Source organism: Lepidochelys olivacea (genome assembly GCF_965140295.1).
Source record: "Lepidochelys olivacea isolate rLepOli2 genome assembly, chromosome: 2".
NCBI lineage: Eukaryota > Metazoa > Chordata > Testudines > Cheloniidae > Lepidochelys > Lepidochelys olivacea.
In genome coordinates this window covers 169,272,752-169,300,619 of record NC_140412.1, presented here as the reverse complement: position 1 = coordinate 169,300,619, position 27,868 = coordinate 169,272,752, and the positions used below count along the sequence as shown (strand labels likewise).

Sequence of the window (27,868 nt, the reverse complement as noted above, 5' to 3'; positions counted from 1 at the left end):
GAAGCCCCAGCCTTCTGGTAGGGATTTTGCTCAGAGGTCACCAACAATGGCGCACTCATAGGGACACAACTCGAAGAAAAAGTTGCTCACCTCAAGCAATAACGATGGTTCTTTGAGATGTGACTCCCTATGGGTGCTCCACAATCTGCCCTTCTCCCCTCTGCTTCTGAGTTCTTGTCAATGACTCTGTGGTAGAGAAAGAACTATGTGTGTGGGGGGGAGCGGGAGGGGTGTTAGCCCAGGCGCATGGGCTAGCCTTGTGGTAGGGCACAAGGAGAGACAGCACATATGCAACGGACACTGCTACCAAAGTTCTCCAACCAGCAGTGCAGGGATATAAGCACACCAACAGAGGAGAACCCATAGTGGGGACACATCTTGAAGAACCATCATTACTACACAAGGTGAGTAACTTTTTCTTTCTCAGGGTTTCCTCTTAATTAATCAGTTGCCTAGAAAAGTTGTCCCAGCCACGTGGATAACAGACACTCAGATAGTACAGTGTTGAGCAGCAGTATACAACCCTAAGATAGCATTGATCAAATGCTTGGTCACGTACAGACAGATCATATGTGTGCCAGCTAAATTGTATATGTGCAGCATGGGACTTCCTGCTTCATAGGCCTCTTGGAGCTATGGGAGAATCTTAATCTGTCACTGGTAGCAGGGTTTATATCCACAGAAGCTTCCCATTATTTACACTTGCGCTTGAACTGTATATGTTTGGGAGGGTGAGTGGGCCTGGGCTCTCTGCACTCTTCCTCTCTTGCCATTCAGAGACCTCTGTTGGGGTGGTGTTGGCAGGGCAGTAGATCTAGGCGTTAATACTACATAAAGATCAATAGGACAATTTACATTTTTCAGAGCTATTGTTGCAGGCCTTCTGTAGACTCAGGCATTGCTGTAACACTCCACTCACATTTCAAGATTTTCTTTGCAATTCTGAGAGCTAGAAACTGACTTTTATTTAAGTGAAAACTCTGATTCTGGCGTAATCATATGACTCCAGGTGCCGGGGCTCGACGTGGCACCATATAGTGCCTATGCGTTACTTCAGCCCGGCTTAATTGTCAACCACTGAAGAGTGCCATAATTACAAACATTTGAACAGGTGCAACTTTATCAAGAAGAGGGAAGTGTTACACATACATGCGAAACACGACATGAAATTGATTTAATAACATGGAGGAAAGTTATGCTCTTAGGGTAAATGACCAAAACACATTTTGAGTGTTGGGAACTTTCAAAACTACCCCTTCCTTGCTCATCAGCTTATTTGTGTTTTCCTTTTCTGAAAATACAGGTTTTAACTGCAGGTTTCAAAGGGAAAACATTTGTTGGAAGGCACATACCATTCACCTGTATAAAAGGAGTAGATTAGACGTCTCTTTCAAATACAGATATCGTGATTATATGGGGCTGAGCTGTACTTCTAACTTGAAATGTAAAACAATAATAAAGAAGTTTATGAATTCTGTGTTGCAAGAAAACATTTCTCACAATGCTAAGAAAGGTAAGCTGCTGACAGACAGCCTCCTATTACTTTGTTTTGTATTACCAGATATGGAGGCTGGTCTTTTGGTGTGAAAACATCCCCTGAACTTCAAGACCAGAAACTGAATAAAACATACTCTAAGCCTCTGGCTAAGGTAAGATATGCATATAGAGTCCAATCCGTATTGCAATGCCAAAGTATTCAAATTCCTAACTCCTTGGCACTTAACATAGTTACAAACTGACTGGTCAACCACACCTCTCATTTGGAATTAGAAGCATGCAATCAGGCACACACACACACACACACACACACACACACGCAAATACAGTACAGAACCATGTTAAATGTAAACTACTGAAAAAATAAAGGGAAAGTTTAAAATAAAGATTTGATAAGGGAAGGAAACCGTTTGTGCTTGTTTCATTTAAATTAAGACAGTTAAAAAGCAGCATTTTTCTTCTGCATAGTTAAGTTTCAAAGCTGTATTAAGTCCATGTTCAGTTGTAGATCTTTGAAAGAACCATAATGTTTGATTCACAGATACAAACATTTCAGAGTTACGAACAACCTCCATTCCCAAGGTGTTCATAATGCTCAGGTTCTACTGTAAAATAATGTAATTTTAGAATCCTTGTGTTTAAAATTGGGAAAAATCCTAAGATATTTTTAGTCAGTTACTCTGTCCAGGATTGTTGTATTACCCTGTGCTTTGTGCAATTCAGTCGTAAATAACTCAAATGAGGGGTTTCCATCACTTCCCTTGGGAAACTATTTCACCGTCTAATAGAGCTCACTTTTTAAGATTATTTCCCGATAGTCAGCCTACATTTTTCTTTATTTCCCTTCTACTCCTACTAAAATCAATCTCAAAATTGGCTGAAGTAAAGTGAACTATCAATTGTGTTTTATTGATGGCTATTTCAGTCTTGTGATCAATATTCTTTTTTCTGAAAGCAAACAAACTAAAATATAGCAATTTCATTGCATTTAAAAGAGTAAAGATGTGGATGTCTAGAGTAGCTACTGCAAGAATAATAAAGTAAATAGTACTTATAAGATGCTCCTAAAATACTTTACAAATATGAGTAAGTATTATTCCCCTTTTACAGCAGGAGAAACTGTGAGTTCACGTCTTGCATGAGGTCACATAATAAGCCAGAGGCTTAGCACCCAGATCTCTCGGTTTCCAGACTATGTTTTAACCAGTAAATAATTCTGTCTTGCACTGTACCTCACTACCAGAGGTTTTCCTGATTAACTGTTTTGGAGCGATCCATTAGAGGCAGAGACTGTAGGAGTAGTCCTCCATCTACCAAATTCAGACTTTTCTTAAGGCTTTTTGAAGTGCACTGGAAATATTTCCAGAGAGGACACTGTAGAAGACTGGATGAGACCTATGGTCCATTGGGGATTTAGGAGTCTAAGAGATTTTAGTGTGTTTCCATTGGTTGTAAGACCTTCCTCAGACTACCTGAAAAATCTTTGAGGTTCATACAACTGTTCAGAGAACTTCTAGACCCGGAGTCCAGCAACATGAAGGGGAACGGCAGTCTCCCAGATGTGTTTCAGGGTCTCTATGACTGACCTCTGTTTTGTGTTTTTGTTGAAATGAAGGGCACTGAAGAAGCAAGTTGCCATGTAAGTTAAGGGAGCTGACGTTTGAATGTTAAATTGGAGCTGGACGGAAAGAAGCCCTGACCTTAAACATTTTATATAGGTTGGAAAGGGTATAAACTTGTTGTTTTTGAAGTAGAGGTGGAAACATTTATCCAAGCCTTGCCCCAAACTACCAGCAGGGCAGGAGGTTAGTTATTAAAATGGGACATGCACACATCCCTTATCTGAAGTTTGGTTTGGCACTTTTGCCAAATCTGGATTTATCCATCAAAAAACCAACTGTTTACATTTTATTTTTTGGTTCTTTATGGTTAAGGGTATGACTCTGTTATGGAAGTCACTAATTCCATTACTTTACGGGACCTCCATGACTTCTGCAGTGGCAGGGCTGGAGGAGCTGTCGGCTCCAGGGCCGTCAGAGCAGGGGTCCCAGGGTTGAAGCAGCAGGGGGTGGGGAGGGTCAGCCCCTGCCACAGGAGCAGCATTGGGGCTGGAGCAGCTGCTGCGGTCAGCCCCGGGGCTGCCAGAGTGGCCAGCTACGGGGATGCCAGAGCAGTTGCCCCCAGGGCTGCCGGAGCAGTGGCTGGTGGCCTGCCCCAGGGCCACTAAAGCAGCTGGCTGGGGGTTGTCCCCAGGGCTGCTAGAGCAGGGGCTGCCAGTGCAGTGGGCCCTGGGGCCTGCCAGAGTGGTGTCTGGTCCTGGGGCTGGAACAGAGGCCTGTAACACCTCCCTCCCACCCGCCCCCCGCAGCACTCCCACTGTTAGTTCCCACTCCCACAAAGTATTTTTAGTGAAAGTTAGGAACAGGTCATGGGGTTCCCTGAATTTTTGTTTATTGCCTGTGACCTATCCCTGACTATTACTAAAAATACCTGTGACAGAATCTTAACTTTATTTATGTTCCCCCAAATTTCTTGCAGCTTTGAACTCTTGACTTGATCAGTGCATAATTGTGCACTTGAGTCCAAATGGCTACAATATACTGTGTTTCTCTGTCTGCTGTTTTTGTTTGTTTGTTTTGGTCTTTGGCATCTACTCCACCTGTCATCAGCAGAAGAATAAATTATAGTTATACTGTTAGTGAGTAAGCTTCATTTTTCAGAGCCAACTTAATAGTGCATTAGACTTATAAAGGGCTCTATGTTATCTAAACTACCTCCTTAAAGTGGCTTTCAACTGATGTAGTGTCAAATTGTTGCATTAACCTTTCAATAATTAATGACCAGTCTTTGACCTTTTGGGCCTGTTCACAAGACAGTGAATGTACCATTTACATAGCCTTTTATGAACGAAAATGGGAAATTTGCATATGAAGAGACTTACTGTATGATTCATTACACAGCAGAAAACCTCTGAGTCCTACACAAATTATTCCTCTCCACAGCAGGATGTACATGACAACTAACTTCCCACTCCAGTTTTAACAATACCTAGCCAAAACATGGAAGGTGACAAGCACCTTAAATGCATCTTATTCCAGGTATGAGACAAAAATACACCCACAGTGTGTATCACATACCAAGCATGTTTGAAAAAACTCTGGCATTCGACATTCAAAGATGACTCATGGAACAGGAGTGTGTAGCGGAACTCAATAGCTCATCCCACCCACACCTGCCCCTTCCTTAGTTGTATTGCGTGTTCATTGTCTATGTAATCTGACCTATAAAGTGTTTGTTGCAAGGTGGCTTGCTCTTTTAAGGGTCAGAGGGCTGGGGCCAGCTAACTCTAGTTACTAAGGAGGCACACCTGAGCAGGGGTCGGGCGATTCCCCTATAAAAGCAGCAGGAAGCTTCAGGGAGAGGACACTCAAGGAGAGCCAACCAAGGGAAATAAGCAGCAAGAAGGGAGAGTCTCCTGTTGTGGTCCCTGATATGAGGAAGGGAGACTCCAGTTGGGAAGGGTGTGGCTGGATAGAAAGCCTGTCTGGAAGTTTGATTTCTATTTGGAGAGAAGGCCTGAAGGCAGGTCAGGCCTTGCATCTTCTCCAGATGCTCAGATAGAAGGGAGAGACTGTGCCAGCTTAAGGCTGAGGTGAAAGACTTTTTTCTGTTTGTGAATTTCATGTGAATAAAATCAGACCCTAGGGAGGGCTATTGTCATTGGACTTGTGAAATCCTGTGTGGAGTTTATTTAAGAAGCCCCTTGAGGAGGGAAACTGAGGCAAGAGGCTGCTTCCAGGGTTGTGGTGAGGAGGCACGTGCGAGGCGGATGACCCATTGACAGTGCTATATAAGTGCTAAGATTCATATTCAGACATGTATATAACTTATTGTACAAAAACATCTGAAAAGCCTAAGCAAACCTAAAGAAAGTTTGAGTTCTTGTTGTGGTCTGTAATTACGAATTTAGGGGGCATCCCCCAGATAGTTCTTTCTCTAGTTTGACCTTACCGAGTTGTCACAGGTTCATGGAACTGAGGCAATATGAAATCAATTAGATCCCAAAGTAGCCTGTGCCTATTCACCATATAATTGTAACGTAGAAAAAAAAATGTTTCTCACTGTGGAAGAAATTTGTCGGACTATGAGTAGAAGATAAAATGATGTAAATTCACAATTTGATAGCATTTATCTAAGGAACACCCAATTGCTCTTCTCAAAGGCAGTAGAATTCCACTGCAGATGAATTTTACTCATAGGTACTCGAGGGAGCGAGAGAGATACAACTTTTAATGAACCAAGTAAAATATAACCATTCAAGAACACTTGGCATAAAAAAAAGCATAGATGGTAAGAGCATTGTTGGGACACAGAACTCTTAGGAACTCTCCTGGATATTAACTCTCCTTGTACGTGGAGACCACCCCTGTCAGGGGAGAACATGTACAGTAACCTTGGCAAAATATCTGCTGTCCTTCAAAGCATCCCCCTGTGATATTTGTAGAAATATACATATATAAGAATATATGCATATATATAAACACACATCTATCTGAGTATTTTTTATGGTCCTTATCCCTGTAATATCTGAGCACCTTATAGAGCTTAATAGTATTCCTTTTTACAGGTGGGGAACTGAGGTATGTGAATAAATTAATCTATAGTCACACAAAAAGTCAGACACGGTTAGACAAATTAAATAGGAAGAGGAAGTTACAGAGACAAGACTTGGACCCAGCTGTCCTGAGTCCCATTCTTATGCGCTATTCCCTCAATCATGCTTGCTACCTGTGATTAGGCTCTACCAATTTTGAGAGTTAAAACTGGTCCTGTGCTAGAAGGGAGATTTTCCAAGGTTTGGCATGTCAGACCCAATTAGAAAACCAAGATTAATCAGCAGTTTCCTCCCCCATCTTTCACCTCACCTTAAAAAATGTTATTCACATGGCATGTTTTGTCTAGTAAAGCTGCGTGTTGTTTTGGATGGAACTAAATACCAATACCTTTTTTTCAATGTTGTGGTCGCTTGGTTCAAAATTAGTTGTGCTCAGACTTTTGAAAAAGAACCAGATGCATCCTCTGATGAAGATAATAACGTCAATGACTTTTTTTTCTTTTTGCCAGATTATAAATGATTAAATATTTTGCTTTAATTTGGTTATTTCCTGATGGCCTGACTCAGTTACATAATTTTATCTCACTCTTGGATGAACAATGCTGTGAATGCTCTGAAGATGCTGTGATTCTAATTACTGTGCAGGACTTCTAAATGTATTGTTAAAGACAATGCTATATTGTCATTTTTTTGCATTCCTTATTATTTTGGTTACATTATGAAATTTACTAGGATATTCTGTGAATACTTATTGAGACCTCTCCCCTGCCTCCAATTAACTGAGGATGTGTCAGCAGAATCTTGCATTATTGTTTTTTGTAATTGCTTCTTTTTGTCTTTACAATGTGCATAATTGCAATGGGTTCCATTACATATGTTAAACATTCTTATTTTGGAGGATTTTAGCAGAATAGATAGAGGAAGAAATGGGATGATGTGTGGGGGCATTGGCTCCCCTTGCTAGTTCAGTATTGATTCTGTTCTGGCACATGGTTGCACAGGTGACCAGGAAGTGTAGAGATCTGAAAGTTAAATCATAGAATCATAGAATCATAGAATATCAGGGTTGGTAAATATTTGGAGACTGTTCCTGCACTTTTAGTAGGTCCCGGGCTTGCTCTTTTTCTGATCCAGTAGGGGGTCACCTGCTGATTAAATAGTTGTCAGGTCTCAGACTGGAACATAGAAGAACCCGATGAGCCACAAAACAATCCCCAATTCATAATTCTTTACGGTCAGTAGCTGCACACTAGAGTTAGCTATACTCTAGAGCAATGAGAGAATTATTTTTCCTCCAGAAATGAGACCTTTTTGTAAATAAAGATTCTCTCATCTGTACAAATAAATATTCCCTTTGTGTAAAGAAGTTAAAATTGTTGCCATCTAGTGTCCGTTTGGTGGCCTATGTGAAATGAGTTGGTGAGGGTCAGCTGAGTTCCTAAGGACGGGTATCCATCAACAACCCCAACTATAAATGGAACTCATTACCACTTTTGTTGGTAGTATCAGCTGAAAGGGCATGGAGATTATGCTGTTTTCTCACCTCAAGAAGTGATAATTCCATTAAAGCCTGAGGCATATTGGTTAGGCTATGGGACAGAAACGAGAAACTGGAAAGGAAACTGTTCCTTGGAGAAGGGTTGGGTTGTACCATAAAGGTATTACTCTATTGGAGAAGTGTAGAGCTGCATTGTTCAAGAAGGTATTGTGCCCAAGCTTGGGCACACTGCTTCCCAGAAGTCCTCATTGGGCAGAGGTGGGGTGGGGGGGAGCATGTTACAACACCCATTAAGAGCAGTATTCTTGCTTTTCTATGCTATTGGCCTCATTCCTCCATGCCCCTTATGGAGTGGCTAGCATAATTAGTTTCATGCAGTCCCTGCCTTTGAGTCCTCCTTTCCCACCCACCCCCTTTTCTTGAGCATAGGGTCAGAGCACATTTTAGCGCCAATTGTTGTGTTTTTCTGTTGCTTGCAGATCTCATTTTCAAATCTCAAAAGTAAAAAGTTCCTCAAAGTTTTATTGTTTTCTAAATTCTCCCACTGGGTTTCAAATTAAACCAATTAATGTTCCCTTTTCAGCACAAATAGGAGAGTTATGTGTTTCATGTATATTAGACTTGGCATGATTTAAGGGGCTTGTCAGGGTTCCCTCCCCACTCTGAACTCTAGGGTACAGATGTGGGGACCTGCATGAAAGACCCCCTAAGCTTATTTTTACCAGCTTAGGTTAAAAACTCCCCAGGCACAAATTCTCCCTTGTACCTTGGGTTTAAGTAACGCTGCCACCACCAAGTCATTTAATAAAGAGCCAGGGAAAAGGACCACTTGGAGTTCCCCTTCCCCCAGCAATCCCCCCAAGCCCCTACACCCCCTTTCCTGGGGAGGCTTGAAAATAATATCCTAAACAATTGGTTACAAAATGATCAAAGACCCAAACCCCTGGGTCTTGGAACAATGGAAAAATCAGTCAGGTTCTTAAAAGAAGGATTTTAATTAAAGAAAAAGTAAAAGAATCACATCTGTAAAATCAGGATACTTTATAGGGTAATCAGATTCAAAACACAGAGGATTCCCCTCTAGGCAAAACTTTAAAGTTACAAAAAAATGGGATACACCTCCCTCTAGCAAAGAGAAAATTCACAAGTTGAAAACAAAAGGTAATCTAACGTGCCTTGCCTTACTTACTTTTTTTTATAATATCAGAGACTTGTACAGGATGGTTTATAGGAGAAGGAGTTCTTTTGACCTGATGCTTCTCTGCTTTCCCCAGAGAACACACCACAAAGCCTCCCCCTCCACCAGATTTGAAAGTATCTTCTTTCCCCATTGGTCCCTTTGGTCAGGTGCCAACCAGGTTATTTGAGCTTCTTAACCCCTTACAGGTAAGGAGGAATTCTAGGCTACCCTTAGCTGTATGTTTATGACAGGGCTGGTTTAGATGATCCACTAAACCATGAGTTCTCTTCCCTTTCCTTTGTTGCTAGTTGGATGGAGAGCCCTGGAATGGAAAGGGTTTGCAACAACAGTACTCAGCTGTCAAGGTTCCTCCCCCACTCTGAACTCTAGGGTACAGATGTGGGGACCTGCATGAAAAACCTCCTAAGCTTATCTTTACCAGCTTAGGTCAAAACTTCCCCAAGGTACAAAATATTACCCCCGTTATCCTTGGAATGGCCGCTACCACCACCAAACTAATACTGGTTACTGGGGAAGAGCTGTTTGGACGCGTCCTTCCCCCCAAAATACTTCCCAAAACCTTGCACCCCACTTCCTGGACAAGGTTTGGTAAAAAGCCTCACCAATTTGCCTAGGTGACTACAGACCCAGACCCTTCGATCTTAAGAACAATGAACAATCCTCCCAACACTTGCACTCCCCCTTTCCTGGGAAATGTTGGATAAAAAGCCTCACCAATTTGCATAGGTGACCACAGACCCAAACCCTTGGATCTGAGAACAATGAAAAAGCATTCAGTGTTTTACAAGAAGACTTTTAATAAAAAATAGAAGTAAATAGAAATAAAGAAATCCCCCCTGTAAAATCAGGATGGTAGATATCTTACAGGGTAATTAGATTCAAAAACATAGAGAACCCCTCTAGGCAAAACCTTAAGTTACAAAAAAGATACACAGACAGAAATAGTTATTCTATTCAGCACAATTCTTTTCTCAGCCATTTAAAGAAATCATAATCTAACACATACCTAGCTAGATTACTTACTAAAAGTTCTAAGACTCCATTCCTGTTCTGTCCCCGGCCAAGACGACTACAGACAGACCCTTTGTTACTCTGACTCCTCCCAGCTTTTGAAAGTATCTTGTCTCCTCATTGGTCATTTTGGTCAGGTGCCAGTGAGGTTACCTTTAGCTTCTTAACCCTTTACAGGTGAGAGGAGCTTTCCCCTGGCCAGGAGGGATTTCAAAGGGGTTTACCCTTCCCTTTATATTTATGACACGCCTCCCAAATCTCAGCTAGGGTGAAACACTGGCTGGGATTTCTTCCTGGAGCTCTAGGAAAACAGAGTTAATAAGACACATGCATCTCTAAATATACTACCAAGTACATAAAGACTAACAATATTTTCCACATCTCAAGGACGATTTTAACCAGTTGATTCTGGGAAACTTTCACGGGAGAGTGCATCAGCCACTTTGTTAGAAGCTCCTGAGATGTGTTGGATGTCGAAATCAAAATCTTGGAGAGCTAAACTCCACCGAAGAAGTTTTTTGTTAGTTTCTTTGACGGTGTGAAGCCACTTTAGTGCAGCATGGTCGGTTTGCAGGTGGAAACGCCGTCCCCAAACATATGGGCGTAGCTTTTCCAGAGCGTAGACAATGGCATAACATTCTTTTTCAGTGACTGACCAGTTGCTTTCCCTCTCAGACAGTTTTTTGCTGAGAAACACTACAGGGTGGAATTCTTGATCAGGTCCTTTCTGCATTAAAACTGCTCCCACACCACGCTCGGATGCATCTGTGGTTACTAGGAACGGTTTGTCAAAGTCTGGGGCCCTTAGTACAGGGTCAGACATGAGTGTCGCTTTAAGCTTGTTAAAGGCCTTCTGACACTTTCCGGTCCACTGAACAGCATTTGGCTGTTTCTTTTTGGTTAGGTCTGTCAGTGGGGCAGCGATTTGGCTGTAGTGCGGTACAAATCGTCTGTAATAACCGGCCAAGCCTAAGAAGGATTGAACCTGTTTCTTTGACTTTGGGACAGGCCACTTTTGGATAGCATCCACTTTGGCCTGTAGGGGGCTGATAGTTCCTTGACCCACCTGGTGTCCAAGGTAAGTCACTCTGTTTAGGCCTATTTGACACTTCTTAGCCTTAACAGTTAGTCCTGCCTCCCTTATGCGCTCAAGGACTTTTTGTAGATGTTCCAGGTGGTCTGCCCAGGAATCCGAAAATATGGCCACATCGTCAAGGTAGGCGACTGCATATTCTCCTAATCCCGCTAGGAGACCATCTACAAGTCTTTGGAAAGTGGCGGGTGCATTTCGCAGCCCGAAAGGGAGTACATTAAATTCATACAGCCCGAGATGTGTGATGAAGGCTGACCTTTCCTTGGCAGATTCATCTAGCGGTACCTGCCAGTACCCCTTGGTTAAGTCCAAGGTAGAGATGAACTGGGCCCTTCCCAGTTTCTCTAATAGTTCATCTGTGCGTGGCATGGGATAGTTGTCTGGGCGAGTTACAGCATTTAGCTTACGGTAGTCCACGCAAAAACGTATTTCCCCATCTGGTTTGGGAACTAGAACCACTGGAGATGCCCATGCACTTTCAGAGGGGCGGATTACACCCATCTGTAACATATCCTGGATCTCCCGTTCTATAGCAGTTTTAGCTTGAGGAGACACCCGGTAAGGTTGGACCCTAATTGGGTGAGCATTACCTGTGTCAATGGAGTGGTATGCCCGTTCAGTCAGTCCTGGGGTGGCTGAGAACGTTGGCGCGTAGCTAGTGCACAGCTCCTGGATCTGCTGTCGCTGCATACGCCCAAGGGTCATGGAGAGGTTCACCTCTTCCACACCACCAGCACATTTCCCTTCGTAGTAGACACCTTCAGGCCACTCAGCGTCGTCTCCTCCCTGGGCTGTAAACTGACAAACCTTTAATTCTCTGGAATAAAAGGGCTTTAGAGAATTAATATGATACACCTTAGGCTTTCGGTTGGAGGTGGGGAATGCTATGAGATAATTAACAGCTCCCAGGCGCTCCTGGACCACGAATGGCCCTTCCCACGATGCTTCCATTTTATGGGCCTGGAGCGCCTTTAAGACCATGACCTGGTCTCCTACTTTGAAGGAACGCTCTCTGGCATGTTTATCATACCAGGCTTTTTGCTCTTTTTGAGCATCCTGTAAGTTTCCTCTAGCAAGGGCTAAAGAGGTTCGGAGGGTGTTTTGTAGGTTGGTTACAAAGTCCAGAATGTTAGTTCCTGGAGAAGGTGTAAATCCCTCCCATTGCTGCTTCACCAACTGCAATGGCCCCTTAACCTCACGGCCATATACAAGTTCAAATGGGGAAAACCCTAAACTGGGATGTGGTACAGCTCTGTAGGCAAAGATCAACTGCTGCAATACTAGGTCCCAATCATTGGAGTGCTCATTTACGAATTTACGTATCATGGCCCCCAAAGTTCCATTAAACTTCTCCACCATGCCATTTGTTTGATGATGGTAAGGAGTGGCAACCAAGTGATTTACCCCATGAGCTTCCCAAAGGTTTTTCATAGTTCCTGCCAGGAAATTAGTCCCTGCATCTGTGAGGATGTCGGAGGGCCAACCTACCCTGGCAAAAATGTCTGCTAGTGCCTGGCACACACTTTTAGCCCTGGTGTTGCTTAGAGCTACTGCTTCCGGCCATCGGGTGGCAAAATCCATGAAAGTCAGTATGTACTGCTTTCCTCTGGCTGTCTTTTTCGGAAAAGGACCCCGAATATCCACAGCTACTCGCTGAAATGGAACTTCAATGATGGGGAGTGGCTGGAGAGGAGCTTTGACCTGGTCTTGGGGTTTTCCCACTCTTTGGCACACCTCACAAGACTGGACATAGGTAGAAACATCCTTGCCCATTCCCTCCCAGTGGAATGACCCCCCCAAACGGTCTTTGGTCCTGTTCACCCCAGCATGGCCACTAGGGTGATCATGGGCTAAGCTCAAGAGCTTGGCCCGGTATTTAGTTGGATCTACCAACTGTCTCTGAGGATGCCAGTCTTCCTGGTGTCCCCCAGAAAGAGTTTCCTTGTATAAAAGTCCTCTTTCTACAACAAACCTGGATCGATTAGAAGAGCTGAGAGGCGGTGGGTTGCTCCGTGCCGCCGTCCAAGCTCTCTGGAGGCTTTCATCTGCTTCCTGTTTGGTCTGGAACTGTTCCCTTGATGCTGGAGACATCAGTTCCTCATGGGATTGTGGACCTAGGCTTGGTCCCTCTGGAAGCGATATAGGGGATGGAGCTGTTTCTGTTGACTGTGAACCGCTCTCCGCTGGTGCACTGTGTTGGGATTCAGGCTCCGGCTGAGCCTCTTGTGTAGGGTTATCGGCTGCTGCCAGTTCAGGTTCGGTGGGGCCCTCTGGTGTTGAGGTTGCAAGTACTGGATTCAGTGCTGACACGGGGTCTGGTGTTGGTTGTTTGGCTGGTTCCGGTTCTGGGACTGGTTCCGTCTGGGTCTCTGGGACTGGATCCACTACTGCTGTTGCAGACATTGGCCTGGGGTCCAGGTCCATCACCTCTGACTGGGTCCTGATAGAAGTTTCCGGAACAGAGCTAGGCCTCACGGCTTGTTTAGCCTGGTTGCGGGTGACCATTCCCACCCTCTTGGCCTGCTTCACATGATTGGCCAAGTCTTCCCCCAACAGCATGGGGATGGGATAATCATCATAGACTGCAAAAGTCCACATTCCTGACCAGCCCTTGTACTGGACAGGCAACTTGGCTGTAGGCAAATTGAAAGAGTTGGACTTGAAGGGTTGAATCGTCACTTGGATCTCTGGGTTGATTAAATTGGGGTCCACTAAGGAAGCATGGATAGCTGACACTTGTGCTCCGGTGTCCCTCCACGCGGTGACCTTCTTCCCACCCACACTCACAGTTTCCCTCCGCTCCAAGGGTATCTGGGAGGTATCTGGGCCTGTGGACCTCTGGTGTGATTCCGGTGCAATGAACTGTAATCTGTTGGGGTTCTTGGGGCAGTTGGCCTTTACATGCCCCAGCTCGTTACACTTAAAACATCGTCCAGCTGACGGGTCACTGGGGCGAGGAGGGTTGCTGGAGAACGGGGTGGTGGGACGATAAGGGGTCTGGAGGGTTCTTTTGGGAGGTAGGTGGGGCTTTGGGCGGCCCCCGGTAATAGGGTGTGGTCTGGGGTGGTCCCTTCTGGTCTCCGCTCCAACTGCGACCAGTTTTCTTCTTCTCTGCCACCTCCACCCATCTGGCTCCAATCTCTCCTGCCTCAATTACAGTTTTGGGTTTCCCATCTAGGATGTATCTTTCTATTTCCTCAGGAACACCCTCTAAGAATTGTTCCATTTGCATTAGGAAGGGCAAATTTACTGGAGATTCAACACTTGCTCCTGATATCCAGGCATCCCAATGTTTTACAATGTGGTAGGCATGTCGGGTAAATGACATGTCTGGTTTCCACCTTAGGGCTCTGAACCTCCGACGAGACTGCTCGGGTGTTATCCCCATTCTGACTCTCGCCTTGGATTTAAACAGTTCATACTTGTTCATGTGTTCTTTAGGCATTTCAGCTGCCACCTCAGCTAAGGGTCCACTGAGCTGCGGCCTCAGCTCTACCATGTATTGGTCAGTAGAGATGTTGTACCCAAGGCAGGCCCTTTCGAAGTTTTCTAAGAAGGCCTCAGTATCATCACCTGCCTTGTAGGTGGGGAACTTTCTGGGATGGGAAGTGGTACCTGGAGAAGGATTGCTAGGGTTTGTTGGTATATTCTGCTGGGCCTTTATCCTCTCCATCTCCTCCACATGCTTCCTCTCTTTTTCCTTCTCCTCCTCCACATGCTTCCTCTCTTTTTCCCTCTCCTCCTCCACATGCTTCCTTGCCTCCATTTCCCTCTTGTGGGCAGCCTCTTGGTGTTGTTCTGCCTCCCTTTCTTGTTCCTTCTTCAGCTGCATGAGTTCTATCTGTCTTTCATGTTCCCTTTGTTTTTCTTCAGCCTGAAATTTGGCTAATTCCAGCTGTAGTCGAGCTGAGGATTTGGCCATTCTAACCTCTCTGTTTTTAACTAACTTTACACCCGAGGTTTAGAAATAAACAAACAAAACTTGGCTGTAAAATTTTGCTGTGCTGGAATAGAATACCTATTCTCTGATAGTGATTGTCAGCCTACAGAAAAAGACAATTCCCTTGTCTCTGCTCTGGGCCCAAATTAAAGCAAAAAACCTCCAACTACTTGGAAACCTGCTTACCCAGCCCAAAGAAGAAAAAAATTTCTTTTCAAACCTGTGCTCCTTGTAAAAAAAAAAAAAAAAAAAAATCAAAATCCTAAAAAAAACCCTGCCACTTTTGTCTCCAGGCAAATGGGTAGAGCACACACCCCCTATTTACTTTTAGGAAGAAAAGAAAAAAAAAAACCTCTGGGTTGGAAGACTGTGAATTTCCCTGCAGGAGTTAAGTACCCTGCCTCCAGGCAAAGAAAACCTGCAATTCACAAGATAATCCCCTTTTGTCTCTGCTTGGCCACAAAGCAGAGAGAAACCAAGCTGCTTTCAGTTTCAAAGCTGCCTTCTGGACTTCCTAAAAATTCCTTTTTAAAATCTGTATTTCTAGTTCAAAAAATCTCAACTGGATCTCAAAATGATTTCAGGTTAATCCCACCGCTGCCACCATGTCAAGGTTCCTCCCCCACTCTGAACTCTAGGGTACAGATGTGGGGACCTGCATGAAAAACCTCCTAAGCTTATCTTTACCAGCTTAGGTCAAAACTTCCCCAAGGTACAAAATATTACCCCCGTTATCCTTGGAATGGCCGCTACCACCACCAAACTAATACTGGTTACTGGGGAAGAGCTGTTTGGACGCGTCCTTCCCCCCAAAATACTTCCCAAAACCTTGCACCCCACTTCCTGGACAAGGTTTGGTAAAAAGCCTCACCAATTTGCCTAGGTGACTACAGACCCAGACCCTTGGATCTGAGAACAATGAAAAAGCATTCAGTGTTTTACAAGAAGACTTTTAATAAAAAATAGAAGTAAATAGAAATAAAGAAATCCCCCCTGTAAAATCAGGATGGTATATATCTTACAGGGTAATTAGATTCAAAAACATAGAGAACCCCTCTAGGCAAAACCTTAAGTTACAAAAAAGATACACAGACAGAAATAGTTATTCTATTCAGCACAATTCTTTTCTCAGCCATTTAAAGAAATCATAATCTAACACATACCTAGCTAGATTACTTACTAAAAGTTCTAAGACTCCATTCCTGTTCTGTCCCCGGCCAAGACGACTACAGACAGACCCTTTGTTACTCTGACTCCTCCCAGCTTTTGAAAGTATCTTGTCTCCTCATTGGTCATTTTGGTCAGGTGCCAGTGAGGTTACCTTTAGCTTCTTAACCCTTTACAGGTGAGAGGAGCTTTCCCCTGGCCAGGAGGGATTTCAAAGGGGTTTACCCTTCCCTTTATATTTATGACATCAGCCAAAGGACCTCTACAGCTTATTTGATTCTGTTCCATCCAGATCAGCCCATCCCATGCATGTGGCTTCTCAGAGGGGCACATAGCTCCTATAATCTTACATAATTCCAGGGTATTAGGATCTGGGGTCCTGGTTCAGGACCCCTTTCATTTAACACCTCTGTTTTCTCTCTTAGGTGTGGTACAGTCAGAAAGGTTTCCATTCACTGCCGTCTTACTTAAATCAACTCAACAATCTTATTCTGTGGATGAATTTGCCTCCTTCTGTGGACTGGAGACAGTATGGTAATATTTTTCAAATCTCTATTCAAATGTGCATCCATCTCTTTCTAAAAATGCTGATTTAAAAAAAGAAAAGAAAAAATAAATAGCAGTGTGAAAACATGTGGAGATGTTTAAAGTCCCCCAGAAGGGAAGAAGTAGACTTGCATACTTTCAGGGAGGTTACAAGATGGGGGTCCCATAAAATAACAATGTAACTAAGAGGTTATATGTGGTGTTGAACTGATTTATGTATATATTATAATAATCAAAAATTACTGTTCCAGAATTATTTAATTAAAAGTTTTAAAATTCAAAATATTTATTCTATTTTGAATCATAAGCATTTTCAAATATCAGACCATTTTGAAAGTGACATTGCATGTTGGGTCCAAAGCTAAACCAGAAAGAAAGAGAGAGAGAAAAAGAGAGAGAGAGAGATTGTGATGCTCAGCATATTTAATGATAAGTTCTGAATGAAATCTCCTCAATCTGAATGAAAACCAGACTTTCGGGTTATTTGAAATCCAAATGGACACTTTTCTTATAATGAGCCAGATCGAAATACCAGATCCAAAGATTCCTGAATTTTTGGGGCACTGAAATCTGGATCCTGTTCTGCATTTTGCAGCTTTGGTCCATCTCTACCCAGATTCTATTTTCTCTTTCTTTCATGAGGTCCCTCACAAAGGAACAATTAGCTTGTCTTGGAGAAAATTAAAAGTAGGTTATCGAAAGCCACAAAAGGTTTACATTTTACCTATTTTATTAATCAGGACTATTTTGCAATGGTTGCAGGTAGAGCTAGTTGGAATGTTTTGACCAGGTCTAGTTAGGGTTGATGGTTTGTATTCTGGTAGCAGAAGACGTCCCAGTCAGGATTGGTACCCCATTGTGTTAGGCATTCTAGCCTATAGATCTAGAAGTGCTCGGTGAGATTTGGGAGACTTTCTCCAAACTAGGGATGGAGAAGTCAGTGCAAGGTAGTCAAATGGATTGGGGTAGTTTTGTGCTCTTTTAAATGAGGAGAGGATGCATAGTAGAAAAGGTTCATGGGAAATATGTGGAGTCTTTGAATGACTACTGCATTAAACTGGCCCAGTTTCTGTAGTTTCCTGGTGGTATACCCTGGTTAAACATCCCTACAGGTAGTTCATAAGCTGGAAAGCACTGTATTTATTACCATAATGTGTGTCTATGGCACAGGCACAAAAAGGATGGGTTGATCATGCTGTAGAGACTCAATGGAGGAGAAAGGGACAGGATCATCTTTGAAAGAGAAAGGGGTCAAGATGTATAAAAGTCGGTGGAGATTTTCAAAGGCACAAAGGGCAATTACGCTACCAAGTCCCATTAACTTTCAGCTTTCTCTTATTTTGGTGGAGAGAAACTCTGTGGAATTTGAGGTTAATGCTACAGAATACATGTGATTATTTTTTAGTATAAGGCTGTTTGTGGGCGGAAAAAAGCATTTTTACAAGTACAGCTTTGTTGTCGCATCTCTGGAATGGGTTTTGATGACATCCGGAAGGATAGATTTAATAAACATGTAACTCTGAGGTAGGAAAAAAAACAAAAACATGGTGTGCTTTCAGATAGGAGAGAGAAATTGAAAGTAATTTTTAGAAGTGGTGTTCAAAAGGTTACTAGGGATTATTGAATTTCCGGATGGTAGACTATTTGTTAATGTTTTTGTTTACCTTGGATAATTTCATCTCGAGACTCGTGTTTATGGAGAGTGCAAGGTATATTCTAGCATATTGCTGAAAAAGGCTTTTAGAAAACTTGTTGAGATGTGTATCCTTTCTTGCATTAATGCCATTTTTTCTGTTTTCAGAGGATAACATTTTCCTGTCAAGATGAATAATACTGTTGAATTTCTTTCTTTATGTGTCAAGGGAATAATTGGACCTTTCAAAGGCAACAAAATAGATATTGTTTTACTGAAAAAGACTCACTAGAATATGAAAGAACATAGTTTTGCCTATAATGCCAAGCAGAGATGTGTAGGCATTGTGGTGCAGAAACAAATCTTGGGATAGGTTGATAAAGTCCTACTTGCCTTACTTTTGTGAGTAATCCAGTTGACTCACATAAAACCAGCTGGATTAGCCCCTCTTTGGCATAAGTCTGAGTGACATGGCTCATGGGTAAGAGGTTAATTCTGGCTTCCCCCCTGTCCTTTCCTCACACAGGAGAGGAGCTGCTAGAATATTTGAGGAAGAGAATTCATGGGTTGCCAGGGTTCTACAATAAGTTTCTGAGGACTAAGTTAGAGAGGTCTTTTCTTTTAGCTTTTACAGTTCCTTGTTTTGATTAATGGGTTGCTCCTGATAAAAAGGCTTTGACTTCTGCTGTGTCATCCCAAAATATTAGTTTGACTTTGACCTTACTAAGTTTGTGTGTGAATGGGGGTGGGGATGGTTTAGTGACCAGCAGAGATTTCCTCTTGAATGTTGTCCAGCAGTATCAATAGCAATGGAATCTGGCCTCCCGCACCTCAAAAAGGTACATTCTTTGAAGAGATGTTGACATTTCTCCCCTGTTTAGATTCACAAATATCAAATATTATTTCATTGTGGGAACAACTGCAAAGTGGGAATTTGTTAGTTTCACATAGTTTTAATATTTAGGCACTTGATTTGAGTAGATGTTTCTAATGAGCAAGTGCATCTACAGATTCACATGGAAATTTTTGGAGATACTTGGACAGCGATTTTCAACCTTTTTTTTTTTCATTTGTCAACCTATACAAAATTTTGAATGGAGGTGTGGACCCCTCTGCAAATCTTTGACATAAGTCTATGGACCCCCCAGGGGTTCGCAGACCCCCAGGGGTTTACAGACCACAGGCTGCAGAACACTGTCTTATGGTAAAGGAGCAGCAGGTGGCCAAAGTCAAAGTATACCAGAGTTAATATATCAGTGGTCTATTCTGATATGGCAGTTCAGGAATATTTTACTATCTGAAAATAGCCTGTCTTCAGCATTTCTGTGGACAGCAACCCGTAGCCCTATAATGAACCTAGATCTGTTTCCTCTTCTGTTTAAAAACAAACATCACTGACAACTGCTCCCATGCTAACCCATCCATTTCACCAGAAGCTGCAGGTGTTAAAAGAGAAATAAATGTGATTGTCTTTCACCGTTGGCATAAAAACTGGTAGTATTGACCCATGCTCATGTTGGGTTACAAATTCTGTGAGGCAGCGTGAAAATGAAAAGTTAAGCATTAAAAATATTTTACTGGTGGTGGGGAGGGGGAAATTCAATAGTAAAGGAAAATATGCTGGGTTTCTTCATAGTGCTGTGTTAGAGCAGTGCTTGGCACATACTTCAATGCATATAATATTTTGTTTTGTAACTTGTATTTCATACATGTTGTATCCCCAGGATTAGATAATATACTTAACGATGCTAAATAATAGTAAAGGGGGCAAGGAAAAAGACACAGGATTAAAAATATTTATGGTGTGGAAGTGAAGAGGCAATATGTTTCCTTATTAGCTGTATTACAGTAGCACCCAAAATATGCTAAGCATAGAATCATAGACTTTAAGGTCAGAAGGGACTATTATGATCATCTAGTCTAACCTCCTGCATGATGCAGGCCACAGAATCTCACCCACCCACTCTTGTAACAAACCCCTAATTTATGTCTGAGCTATTGAAGTCCTCAAATCGTGTTTTAAACACTTCAAGGTGCAGAGAATCCTCCAGCAAGTGACTCGTGCCTCACACTGCAGAGAAGGTGAAAAACCCCTATGGCCTCTGCCAATCTGCCCTGGAGGAAAATTCCTTCCTGACCCCAAATATGGCAATCAGCTAAACCCCGAGTATGTGGGCAAGACTCACCAGCCAGACACCCAGGAAAGAATTCTCTGTAGTAACTCAGATCCCACCCCATCTAACATCCCATCACAGGCCATTGGGCATATCTACCGCTAATAGTCGAAGATCAATTAATTAATTGCCAAAATTAGGCTATCCCATCATATCATCTCCTCCAGAGTGCAAGCAAATAGGAAGGCTTATTCCCAGCCCAAGAAAGCTTACAATACAAAAAGGAAGGAAGGAAGGAGTGCTTGTCATATTCTCTGGTGATATCCAGGGGCCAGATCACATTCCTAGGTCACTATTCAAAGAACAGGAATCTGTAAGCACAGAAATATTTGGGGTTTATGTATGTAGTGGCCATCTGTTGTAATCCTTGAATTAGGGTTGTAGCTTGTCTATCTGTTTTAAGCCTCATAGTGGGGGCTCGTTGTAAGCCCAATATTGTGTCCTCAATTATTTATTTGGGCTGAGATATTTTGAAGGAGCCTAAAAGAGTTAGGCAGACAATACCCACTGAGTTTCAGTAGGAGTGGTCAGCCTAACTACTTAGGCTCCTTTGAAATCCCAGCCTTAAATCCTAAAACCAGGATCTCACTAAGAGCCCTGTGCTCGGGACCTTGTTATCTCTGTCTGGTTAGTGGGGGGAGGGGAGATGTCAATCATTAATGAGCTGCTCCTGTGGAATGCTCCATAAAATAAAAGTTGTAATTCACAGTAAAATAGAAATGTCTCATTAAATACAAACACCTCGCAAGAGCTCTTAGAAATTCTCATCATAAATATAAATTCCCTCCAAAGAAGAACCTGTAAAAACCTATGATAACCTGTTATAAACAAAATCCATCAATAGCTGGAGTGGAATGCCATTTACACTCTCATGAATAAAGAATTCCTAGTCTCTGCAACTTAGGGCTGGTGCAGTCAGTAATATTTTGGAGGTAATATTTTACATCCCTAGATGGACCCTTTCATCCTAAAGTGATTCACAGACTGTTTATATCAGCACTACTGAAATGTAGATACCCTTGGGTTGGGAGGTGCTGGGCAAGGCAGACAATACACAATGCACTACACAACAGACAGAGCAGGGGAAATTTTTTATAGGTAATGGACCATACCTCTCAAGCTGTCAATGCTCAAAAGTTGAACATGGTGTATGACAGAAGACCAGAATGAGACACACAAAGTACATTACTGAAGGACACGTAAAAGGCTGCTGGATTCCTTCCTTTAGTGAAAATTACTCTCTTTGTAACCTTTAATTTCCTGAGTCATTATTTTTGAGATAAACTATTTACAAAAGTGAGGGAACATCCTAATCTGTGTGGAACACAGTCAACTTTAAAACCCTAATGATTGGTGAACCTATCATGAGGGCTCTTGAGTGGTGTGTTACTTGGACAAACGCTTACAGTAAAGAAAAGAGCAATGAGATCAAAGGCTAGCCTAAGGCATCAGGGAATTTACAGCCACAGAGGGACACTTTTTTGGGGGGTCCTCTGTACTTAGATGTCCAGGTAATCTCCACGCCAGAATTTAGCATAGAGTGGAAAGAAAATGAAGTAAGAGTGGATACAGCTGTAGGTAGGAGGAAGGGCAGTGTAGATACAAGTCTAATAGGTTATACTGGTAGTAAAATAACCATGCCTAATAGGGTACAGAATGTGAGTGAGGCCAAACAGCAAAAATTAAGATGTTTGTACACTAATGCAAGGAGCCTAGGTAACAAAATGGAGGAACTAGAGTTACTGGTGCAGGAAGTGAAACCAGATATTATAGGTATAACAGAGACCTGGTGGAATAGTAGTCATGACTGGGCTACAGGTATTGAAGGGTATGTGCTGTTTAGGAAAGACCGAAAAAAAGGTAAAGGTGGTGGAGTAGCACTGTATATCAATGATGAGATAGAATGTAAAGAAATAAGAAGCGATGAAATGGATATGACTGAGTCTGTCTGGGCAATAATTAAATTGGGGAAGAAAACTATTAGAGCCTCCCCTGGGATAGTGCTTGGGGTGTGCTATAGACCGCCGGGATCTAATTTGGATATGGATAGAGCCCTTTTTAATGTTTTTAATAAAGTAAATACTAATGGAAACTGTGTGATCATGGGAGACTTTAACTTCCCAGATATAGACTGGAGGATGAGTGCTAGTAATAATAATAGGGCTCAGATTTTCCTAGATGCGATAGCTGATGGATTCCTTCAACAAGTAGTTGCTGAACCGACTAGAGGGGATGCCATTTTAGATTTGGTCTTGGCGAGTAATGAGGATCTCATAGAGGAAATGGTTGTAGGGGATAATCTTGGCTCAAGTGATCATGAGCTAATTCAGTTCAAACTGAATGGAAGGATTAACAAAAATAAATCTGCAACTAGGGTTTTTGATTTCAAAAGGGCTGACTTTCAAAAATTAAGGAAATTAGTTAGGGAAGTGGATTGGACTGAAGAATTTATGGGTTTAAAGGTAGAGGAGGCCTGGGATTATTTTAAATTAAAGCTGCAGAAGCTATCGGAAGCCTGCATCCCAAGAAAGGGGAAAAAATTCATAGGCAGGAGTTGTAGACCAAGCTGGATGAGCAAGCATCTTAGAGAGGTAATTAAGAAAAAGCAGAAAGCATATAGGGAGTGGAAGAAGGGAGGGATCAGTAAGGAAAGCTACCTTATTGAGGTCAGAATATGTAGGGATAAAGTGAGACAGGCTAAAAGTCAAGTAGAGTTGGACCTTGCAAAGGGAATTAAAACCAATAGTAAAAGGTTCTATAGTCATATAAATAGGAAGAAAACAAAGAAAGAAGAAGTGGGACCGCTAAAAACTGAGGATGGAGTGGAGGTCAAGGATAATCTAGGCATGGCCCAATATCTAAACAAATACTTTGCCTCAGTCTTTAATAAGACTAAAGAGGATCTTAGGGATAATGGTAGCATGATAAATGGGAATGAGGATATGGAGGTAGACATCACCATATCTGAGGTAGAAGCGAAACTCAAACAGCTTAATGGGGCTAAATCGGGGGGCCCAGATAATCTTCATCCAAGAATATTAAAAGAATTGGCACAAGAAATTGCAAGCCCATTAGCAAGAATTTTTAATGAATCTGTAAATTCAGGGGTTGTACCATATGATTGGAGAATTGCTAACATAGTTCCTATTTTTAAGAAAGGGAAAAAACGTGATCCAAGTAATTATAGGCCTGTTAGTTTGACATCTGTAGTATGCAAGGTCTTGGAAAAAATTTTGAAGGAGAAGGTAGTTAAGGACATTGAAGTCAATGGTAAATGGGACAAAATACAACATGGTTTTACAAAAGGTAGATCGTGCCAAACCAACCTGATTTCCTTCTTTGAGAGAGTAACAGATTTTTTAGATAAAGGAAACGCAGTGGATCTAATTTATTTAGATTTTAGTAAGGCGTTTGATACTGTGCCACATGGGGAATTATTAGTTAAATTGGATAAGATGGGCATCAATAGGAAAATTGAAAGGTGGATAGGGAATTGGTTAAAGGGGAGACTACAACGGGTTCTACTGAAAGGTGAACTGTCAAGTTGGAGGGAGGTTACCAGTGGAGTTCCTCAAGGATCAGTTTTGGGACCAATCTTATTTAATCTTTTTATTACTGACCTGGGCACAAAAAGTGGGAGTGTGCTAATAAAGTTTGCAGATGATACAAAGCTGGGAGGTATTGCTAATTTAGAGAAGGACAGGGATACCCTACAGGAGGATCTGGATGACCTTGTAAACTGGAGTAATAGGAATAGGATGAAATTTAATAGTGAGAAGTGTAAGGTCATGCATTTAGGGATTAATAACAAGAATTTTAGTTATAAGCTAGGGACGCATCAACTAGAAGTAACGGAGGAGGAAAAGGACCTTGGAGTATTGGTTGATCATAGGTTGACTATGAGCTGCCAATGTGATATGGCTGTGAAAAAAGCTAATGTCGTCTTGGGATGCATCAGGAGAGGTATTTCCAGTAGGGATAAGGAGGTTTTAGTACCGTTATATAAGGCACTGGTGAGACCTCACCTGGAATACTGTGTGCAGTTCTGGTCTCCCATGTTTAAGAAGGATGAATTCAAACTGGAACAGGTACAGAGAAGGGCTACTAGGATGATCCGAGGAATGGAAAATTTGTCTTATGAAAGGAGACTCAGGGAGCTTGGCTTGTTTAGCCTAACTAAAAGAAGGTTGAGGGGAGATATGATTGCTCTCTATAAATATATCAGAGGGATAAATACCAGAGAGGGAGAGGAATTATTTAAACTCAATACCAATGTGGACACAAGAACAAATGGATATAAACTGGCCACTAGGAAATTTAGATTAGAAATTAGACGAAGGTTTCTAACCATCAGAGGAGTGAAGTTTTGGAATAGCCTTCCGAGGGAAGTAGTGGGGGCAAAAGATCTATCTTGCTTTAAGATTAAACTCGATAAGTTTATGGAGGAGATGGTATGATGGGATAACATGGTTTTGGTAATTAAATATTCATGGTAAATAGGCCCAATGGCCTGTGATGGGTTTTTAGATGGGGTAAGATCCAAGTTACCCGGGAAAGAATTTTCTGTAGTATCTGGCTGATGAATCTTGCCCATATGCTCAGGGTTTAGCTGATCGCCATATTTGGGGTCGGGAAGGAATTTTCCTCCAGGGCAGATTGGAAGGCCCTGGAGGTTTTTCGCCTTCCTCTGTAGCATGGGGCACGGGTCACTTGCTGGAGGATTCTCTGCTCCTTGAGGTCTTCAAACTACAATTTGAGGACTTCAATAGCACAGATATAGGTGTGAGGTCTTTTTTAGGAGTGGTGGGTGAAATTCTGTGGCCTGCATTGTGCAGGAGGTCAGACTAGATGATCATAATGGTCCCTTCTGACCTAAATATCTATGAATCTATGAATCTATGTATTCTCTCAGGGATCAATGCCATAAGAGACAGACCTGGCTGGTTTACAGAGAGTAAATGAGCATGAAGACGCACTGAAGCTAATACTTCCCCTCCAGCAGTGTGCAGTGTTACATATCATTGGCCTTCTAATTCCATCCACAAAGCTGCAGCCTTTGTAACACCTGGCAACATGTTAAGGCCTGGAGAGTGGGAAGCTGGATTGTGTAAGAATTGAGCTGGCCAACAGAGTATAGTGCTTTACACCACCCGCAGGAAGAAGGCAGGATCCATCACTCAAGTTGGACCTGGCTCTCTTTATGGTCAACAAAAGAAACACTCACGCTCAGTTTTGAAATTGCAATTCCAAGTCACCTGCTCTTGAAACCTCCTGAGCTTAGTGTGAAGCTACACATTTTGGACCAAAATGGCAGTAAACCGCCGGTTAGAGGAGAGGTGATGGGGGACAGGTGTCCCCAATGGAAACTCACCAAAGCAGCCAGGCATGCAACAGGGTGGAAGCATGCAGACTGCTACACCCTTGAAAGTGTACAGCATGTGTTTCCCCTGTTTGAGCTAGCTGTGCTATCCAGGATGGAGAGTGTGGTGTCATGGTCTCCATCACCCTCTCACTGTTCTCCCTCTCAGTCTAGCATCTTTACTAGCAATAGACCCCTCACTGCACAGAGGCTCAGAAGAGGGAAGGTTTCTTGTGCATCCTTGCAGGGCTGGACCCAATTTGGTCCTTGGTGAGCCAGATCCTCAGCTGGTATAAATCAATGTAGTGCCATTAAAGTCAATAGAGTTATGCTGATTTATTCCAGCAGAGGATCTGGCCAAACATGTATGATGTTTGAGTAGATTATATTGGAGTCAATCTGTTTTCATGCCATATAGAATATCTGCAGAAAGATAGATGTGTAAATGTGATAGCGAAGGTAATTTTTCTTTTAAACCAATGTCTATTAAGAGCCACAGTGTAATAGGTTCTATATGTTTCCCTGATTCAAACACCTTTGCCCATAACTACAATTCCACCTTTATAGAGAACTTATTTCTGCAGCTTTGGGATATCTTTTCTTTTAAAAGAATTACATGTACAGGATTGTGGATGTTCTTCTCTGTATGTAGAAGATCAGAGGCAACCCATGGGATTACCAGCAAAAGAATCCATAATGAAATTATCTTAATTCCCAGTGTGTTACTATTTCAGTGATGTTCTCACTGCAGAAATCATCTCTCTTTCTCCTCTCCTTGCCACGCTATAATCACACTTTTTCACAGTTCTTGTGTCTCATTTAGAGAACTGATTATAAAAGTGACTTAAAAACACACACACACACACAACACAACAAAACAACAACATAAAACCATGTTGGTGCAGCAATTTGCTCCAGTACTTTGCTTTATCTTTGTAATACCATTAGTCTCCATAATCTCCATCAGGAGATTTAATCAGGAACACAGGTTACTGTGATTCTTTGTTAATTGAATTTATCTGTTCACAAATGCACTGTTATGGTTATAGTTACTCTGTTACTAGAATTTTAATTATAAGGCATGACAACAGCTGTAGTTGAACATCTTTGGCCCAGCTCTACCCTCATTGACCCACACACTGAACTAAATGAGGCTGCATAAGTGGGAAGGCACAGTTTGGCCCCTGGATATTGTGTATACATAGAAGGGCAAGAACTTTCAATCGGGCTGGAAGTATGACAAAAGAAAGATTTTGGGAATCCAGGTGGCTCTTGCTGGTATAAAAAAATGGATCTGTATTATTATTAAAATAGTGAAAGACATTTTAAATTATTTTAAAAATCTGTATTCAGGAAGTAAAGTATTGGTGTTCTACTTCTGCAGCTGCAGTTCTATAATAGCTCAGCTGTCAGTTGTCATCAGCCAGTTCAGAATGTGTCTTTTTATTACAAAATGATTCAAGCCCCAAATCTTAGCCCCACCACAGAGCTGTGGAAGGGGACAGGGAAATATTCCTCCCTTCCAAGCCATGGAGTAATACTGGAACTGCTCTGTGGCTGCTGTTTCAAACTCAGGGCTGAAATAGCCTCTTCAACCCTTCATATCCTTACCTCCTTCTCCTTCATATCCTTACCTCCTTCTCCACTCATGCAGGGGTAGAGAATATCTAGTTGATCTGCAGAGGGAGGTACCATCTGTCCTGCCCCTCTCCCAGTCCCTGCTGTGTGACAACACAGCAGGATCCCAGTAGAGCTTGAGCTCTGCAGTTGTGCAGGCTCTCTGAGTACAGCCCTCCTACAGAGTAGAATCACACTAGTTCCTAGCAGGAGCAACTGTCCATGCTCTCATGAAAATGGCCAGGATTTGTCATAGAACCACAAGGTTAAAAGGGACCACAAAGGTCATCTAGTCTAACCCCTGCCAAGATGCAGGATTCGTTGGGTCTAAACCATCCAAGACAGCTGGCTATTGAGTCTCCTTCTGAAAACCTCCAGCAAAGGACCTTTCACAACCTCCTTAGGCAGTTTGTTCTTATGTGAATTAAGTGTCTCTGAAAGGTGCAGCACTATATTGATAGGAGGAGAAACTGAAGTTCCAGTATGTGCAGAACAGTTGTAACACTGACAGTAGTAC

General features: G+C 42.4%; 1 protein-coding gene across 1 annotated transcript in view; it reads left to right on the top strand.

The window, feature by feature from the left end:
• Positions 1-27,868, top strand: part of ABCA13 (ATP binding cassette subfamily A member 13) — a gene marked incomplete at its 5' end in the record, with an annotated part of 301,195 nt that overhangs the window by 188,329 nt on the left and 84,998 nt on the right. Inside the window, 2 exons of the mRNA XM_084621105.1 lie at positions 1,562-1,649; positions 16,448-16,556. Coding sequence (XP_084477231.1) covers positions 1,562-1,649; positions 16,448-16,556 — 197 coding nt within the window. The remainder of the gene's footprint in view (positions 1-1,561; positions 1,650-16,447; positions 16,557-27,868) is intronic.